Raw genomic sequence first — 6,357 nt, forward strand, 5'->3', positions numbered from 1 at the left:
TGGACCAGATTCAAGAACAATTGATGGTGGTGGTGTTGATTCAGGTATTGGATTCTACTCAGAAGAAAAGGTAAATTGAATTTACGGTTTCTCTAATTTGAATGTATTTGTATAAGATTGAGTATGAACTGATGGATTTTAGATGCATGGGTTTTGTTTAAATCGAAACTGAATTGAGCGTGCTGGAGTTTTACTTTTGGTTTAAATGTGGAATTGAGATGTTAGAGTTTTATGTGAACTACACAGGGTGTTGATTATTGAAGTTGAATTTTGGTTAGTGGTGTTGAACTGAGATGGGTGAAAGAAGGTCATTTCTTAGCTGTAGTTGTGAGGATTTGGTGGTGCAAATGGAATTGAGTATGATCTCAACTGAACTGTTGCAAGAAGAAGTTTGTTGTCTGAGTTTGGTAAGTACAATGGAAGTTTCTGCAACTGCTGGACAATGTTAATGGGGGTATGAGAGGGTTTAAAAGTTCAATGGATTGATATACGTTGAGAAGAAATAAGTGCAGCTGTTAATGAAAATGGGTATGAGCAGATGATGGTGGTCTTGACTGAAATGCTGGTATTAGATATAAGCTGAGTCTGATGTCACTAGTGGAAAAAAAGCCATTTTAAGATAGTCAGAAAGTGTCGTATAAAGTGTCGTAGATTCAGTCTTTTTCTGGAACGACACTGTCAAAGTGACGTGGAATTACGATACTTTAAGATTGTCGTTAGATACAACACCTGGATAACGTCGTAGATTTACTTTTTAATACAAAAAAAATCAAATCAGATTTGGCTGACTGATTGCAGTCATTCTGACTGGGGTGGAATAATTCTGATTCAGAACTCAAATTACACTGAAACTCAAATTATACAATTCAAACTAAATTGACACAAATAATAAAAGCCCGATTCATCATACAAAATCACATCCATTACATTAAATTGTATTCATAAATTTAGTTCAAAATCATACAGCAAAGGATTCAATTCCTGAATTCACACCAATAAGTCCTAATTAATAAGTTCAAGGTTTAGTAAAGAGAAGTGCTACAAGTCCTAAAGTTCAAGGTTTCTTGAAGGCAAGTTCGAACTAGCAAAATAACGAAATATGCCCACACAAATCCTGATTGAATGCCAACGGTGAAAGAATGACCTAACCGGTAGCAACAGTTGATGGCCACTAGCACAGCATGTCAAGGTCCACCAAAAACTGACTGCAAGATACTTGTCTCTGTCCTCCATCTCTTCGTCCCCCTCATACTTGGCTGTCCTCCATCTCGTCGTCCCCCTCATATGCTGCTTTCAGATGGAACCTAGCAAAATTTGGCCTTGTAATTCTCAGAATTGACAATGAGAAATAACAATCCTTACAGAATCAGGAATTAAAACTAAATGGTCGGGGATAAATTGGTTGGGCGCATATGGGTGCAGTGCGTCTCACTAGTAAATTGAAGAGTATAAAGTGGAGATCGAATGGGAAGGAAACAATGCCATAAGAAGTCACAAGTGTGCAAAAAAAGTTGGAAGTTGAGGATTTCTTGAACTAACCACTCGATGGCAACAACTTCACATTTGTTATACACATCGCTCCCAATATGGAATATCTTTTGCCTTATACTGCACATATTCTTTGTATATAGAAACATATAAATTGCAGATGATGTAAGAACGAGTAATCCATGCCAAAGGTGAATAATAGTTACCAATTATACATCTGATTTTCTTCTATAGCTTGTGGCCAAGGTGAGGCAAAAATTCCAATCAATTGAAGCTTCTTTTTTGTTTGTAAAGAAGCCTTGGCTTCAAACCCTGTCCACGAGTCTTCAATAAAAGAACTCCTTCCCTAAATTGAGCTCCCTCAGACCTGGTTCCTGCACAATTTAGTTCATTCATTGATGTACTGAATTCAGAAAGTATTGGCATAGAGCGGAGATTAAGAGTCAACTAAATCTTCAAATGAAGTACATTTTCTACCCAGTAGAAAAGAAATTACCTAGCAACGAACTGGCGAAAACCAGCATGGAAAATTATATTTTCCTTTTAAGTTTGATAGGAGCATCATAGGTGTCGTGTTTCTTCACGCTGCATAACAGAAAAATCAAGTTGGTTAAATGCTGAAGGAGTTTCAATAGTTACCTAAAATGAAGGCCTGGCATTTCCCACGTTAAGAAACTTAAAAACAAAGACGAAATGATGCATTTACAACTTACAGCTTATTTAACTAAAACCTTTTATGTATACAGTAAGCAACACACAGTAGCTAGCAGTAAAAAGGAAAATCACCTACTTCAGATGATAACCTTTTATGCATCAACTACCAAATAACAAAGTACCAAAAAAAGGATTCTCACTAGTGTCACTAAACTAAATTCTCCTGACTCGCAACTTCAAACATTTTTTGTGCCAATGAACATAAGTTTCAACTGGTTCCAGCACTCGTGGTTCATAACAACAATATTTAAACAGATTGAAGCGTCCATGTACATTTAAAACAAAACTATATCATGCGGAGAACGTGGATAGGCTAAATATTATAGATCTCATTGTGTATGGCATCAGCCCCGGCATGTGGACCATTTCCTCCTAATACAAAAAGCATGTTGATTTCAATTTCCTGGCATCAATTTGCACAAAATTTTTATATAACCAGTCTCACGACATGGCTTGATGATGCAAAAGTATGACAAATCAGTGACTATTTTGTAACTAAGAAAATGCGTGTATCAATTAAGACCTGCAAAATGTCAACGATCTGACCAACTTTAGGAACTTCATGGAACATGGTCGACCACCTTTCTAGGTTAGCTAAGATCAAAATAAGAAAGAAAAAAAAAATAATAATAAAGGAATAGAAAATCATGAAAAGTATGACTCAGTGCACATGTATTTCGAAATCAGATTTACAAGCCATTATAGTGCAAACCATCATGTTCGGAATTCCCTTGTCAGAAAAACCATGATAGCCAAAATAGATTCTATCTTTTTTACCCCATACATTTAGCGAGTAGTTACTATCGGAAGCAAAAAACAGATGTTCTGTGAATAAATTCTTGATGTTTTCAGACACAGTGGTAAAAAGGATGGGTCTAACGCAAAACAATATTGATACATCATTAATTCTTGTATTTGGAGATTATATCCATCAGGCCAAGCAAATGCAGACGGGCAGTTTACCTGATCATGAAAATGTTTCACTAAGCTACAAAACTTTGCAACACTAACATGTCTTATAACATCATTGAAACCAGTACATAGTGCTCCACAAGTCACAATTGCTACAACTACTTCTTATGGTTTTAAGTTACCTTGAAAGATGAAGCATGGTTCCATTGGATGTTAATCTATGATGTTCCTGCTGCATGACAAATAAAACGAATAAGTAATGCCTTGCCTTAGACTTACGCACACAAGAGACAAATCTAAAATGAACTACAACATCAACAAAGCATAAAGCTAATAAGTATAGGATGCTCAGGGAAGAAAGCACAAACCTCAACCAAGCTACCACAGACCAAAAAAACCCATCCAACAGAAAGGAGAGCTTCGCTCCGGTAGATCTTTATAATGCTTTCATAATAGGTACTGCCAAAAGTACATAAGATGGAAATCCAAGTCAAAAGTGCTTACAAAAAAACAAGTGTATCAGACCAACCACAGATAGAAATTTGCCACAGAATGTTTTTTCTTTCATGCCTGCAAAAGATAAACACGATGAATTAATGAACAAAGATCACCCGAAAAGATGTAGTCAGAACTTAATTGAAATAGATATGTATACCTTAGACGTATCAATGCACATTTTGAAATCGCTTAATCAGTTACGGTTTGCTAAATTACATCTCTACTTAATTACTAGTGAAGGACAACAATATCATACAAATTTGTACCTTCGACCAAGCTGGCAGGGCCCATCTTTTGCAACAGCGCGCTCAACCTTTTCACCAACCTATTTACAACAAATATAAACAGTTATGAGGAGCTTCAATTAAAATGAAAAGAAAAAGAGGCGAAAATGGCAATGCAATGGAGACACATCAAAGACGAATCATTCACCTCAACCTATCAATTGACTATAAGTCTTAAGCACAAGGATTCACAACAGTAAGATGAGGGCTAGCACCATTGAACTATGCATGAAAAAAAATGCATCAAGAATGGCAGATACGAACCATCAATATGAAGACCCATTACTCAAAAACCTTAAATAAACAAAACCAACTGATCAAAACCTTTTTAAAAGGAAAAACTAAAATCCAATTTAAGGGACATGTTAATTAGCTCATTCAGACATTTTATCAACCAGCAGTAGAGCAATATCGTTTCTCTTTCTTTTGGCAGAAACCATCAAAATGGTAATGGAAGAAATCTGAGGAAAAGAAATATCAAGTCAAATAAACAAAATACCAGACCCTAAAAAATGATAATAGAAAAAACCCATAAGTAATATTCAACAAACAACCTCTGTAAAGTACAAAACTTGAAACTATAATGTCTGTTGCCAAGTAATTGATTGAAGAGAAAACGAAACCGTAAGGTTGATCGAAAATAAAAACTCATTAGAAATTACTATTAAACAAAACCTCTACAACAAATCGGAGTTTATGAAAAAAGCCCAGCAAAAATAGCTTTTACCTGTGTAAGAAGCATCTTCCACTATCAGCACAAATCTGTAAACAAAACCCAAAACCCCAAAAATGAATTGAACTACAGACTATTTGACAGAAATCATTTCTTAAAAGAAAAACACAATAAAAACCTAAATTTCATTAAACAATATGAATCAAACTAAGAAAGTGATTATACCTTTTTCTATCTGAGAAATTTACGGATCTGGATAATATCAAAGCAGAACAAGAATCATCAGATGGAGTAGATGGAATGGAGATCTGTTGATTTATGTTAGATAACAGATGGATTAGAGAGATGAAGAAGAAAATTATCTTGGTTCATAAGAATGTGTTCGTATAGAAGATGGTTTATTTTTTTTAGTAATATTTTGGCTGTGAAGGAGTTTGGGAAAGAAGAGAAACATGAGGCAGAAAAAGATAAATAAGCTATATGCTTTCTAGGTGAGAGAAGAGGGGAATCAGAGCCGTTGGACCAATGAGATTTCTCAATCCACATAAAGGCCAGAAAAAGTACCACGAAAACAATACTACCAGGAGTTAGTCGTGGGAGAGTTCGAGAGATTTTTAATGTATTTAGGTTTTCTCCTGTTAGTCCTGAGGGAGTTTGAGGGAGTCTTTCCAAATCTCCCTGGGGGAGTTTAGAGGAGTCTCCTAAACTCTCTAGAAAACACCTGTTAGTCGCTGGGAGTTTAAAAAAAGATCTTGAACTCCCTGTTAGTCATAAAACCCTACAATACTAGGGAGTTGGTTGCTTTGGGGAGTTCGAAGGAGTTTTTAGTGTATTTTGGTCTTACAACAAATCTCTCAAAAGAGTAGAGATTTGGGAAGGAGTTTGGTGCGTAGAAAACCATAGGAGAAAGAAGAGGAAACGTTTTTTTCCATGTATGTTTTTTTTCTTCTTTGATCTCCATGATTGTTTATAATAGTTTGATTTGTGTACTATTTTGATTGTTTTTCATATCTTTGATCTCCATGATTGTTTATTTTGATTGTGTGTATAGTTTTTTTTTTGTGGGTACTCTCTCTCTCTCTATCAAAACCCTAATTTGTGGTTCAAAAGATCTTGGTAAGAAATTGCATGATTTGATTATAATGATATCTTTAAATTCAACCGCTGAAATATGATGAAATTTGAGTATGTCGTAGTTTACCTTGTTATAGAAGTACAGTAAAATTTTCACGCGGATCAGGTCACGTTTGCTACTGTAAAGCTTGCACAATATATGACTATGGTCTGCTGAGTTTAAATCCCGAATAGGGGACTGATTCCTATTTATCTCATTCTCTGCTTATCGGACAAAGCTGAAATTTTAGTATGATGTTTTCATATATGAAGGTTACCTACTGTAGAAATTTCATGAAGTTCTGATCACTTTAGGTACACCAAAGTGTGAGAAATCCGGAACTGAATTTTGTATGCACGTATTGAAAGTAGTCGGGTTCTGAGTAATGTATCTTTTTAATGAACCGTTGGAATGCTATGATTTTTGAGTGTGTTGTGGAATATTGAGTTGTAAGTGTACCATAAAAATTTAAAGAGGATCATGTAAGTATTAGTACTGGAAAGATTGGACAATCTGAAACTGTGTTTCGGTGAAACAAAATTCCTTTACAACTATCTTCATAATTTGTTATGTCATCATGCATTAATTGGCTTGCTACTTTGCATGGGTGTCGTTGAGAATCACTATCACTTGTTAAGTCATCTTATTTAGACACATACTTCTCTTCTATTCTA

General features: G+C 35.2%; 1 protein-coding gene across 8 annotated transcripts; it reads right to left on the reverse strand.

Moving 5' to 3' along the window:
- Positions 1–900: 900 nt before the first annotated feature.
- Positions 901–5,007, reverse strand: LOC113317554. Of its 8 annotated transcripts, none has more exons than XR_003343637.1 (9): positions 4,795–4,996; positions 4,624–4,658; positions 3,879–3,937; positions 3,619–3,684; positions 3,483–3,573; positions 3,297–3,343; positions 1,985–2,073; positions 1,540–1,862; positions 901–1,304 (listed from the first exon to the last, which is right to left on the reverse strand). XR_003343637.1 is itself a non-coding variant. In XM_026565700.1 (8 exons), the coding sequence occupies exons 2-7, from the start codon at positions 4,636–4,638 to the stop codon at positions 2,019–2,021; spliced, it is 336 nt and encodes a 111-aa protein (XP_026421485.1). In that variant the 5' UTR covers positions 4,639–4,658; positions 4,795–4,996; the 3' UTR covers positions 1,316–1,862; positions 1,985–2,018. The 8 variants fall into 8 exon arrangements, 1 of the variants encoding a protein (XP_026421485.1); XR_003343636.1 differs by having other exon boundaries at positions 1,695–1,862; positions 3,297–3,346; XR_003343635.1 differs by having other exon boundaries at positions 3,297–3,346.
- Between the last annotated feature and the right edge of the window lie 1,350 nt (positions 5,008–6,357).

The sequence above is a fragment of the Papaver somniferum genome, chromosome 10 (assembly GCF_003573695.1).
Source record: "Papaver somniferum cultivar HN1 chromosome 10, ASM357369v1, whole genome shotgun sequence".
Taxonomy (NCBI): Eukaryota; Viridiplantae; Streptophyta; class Magnoliopsida; order Ranunculales; family Papaveraceae; genus Papaver; species Papaver somniferum.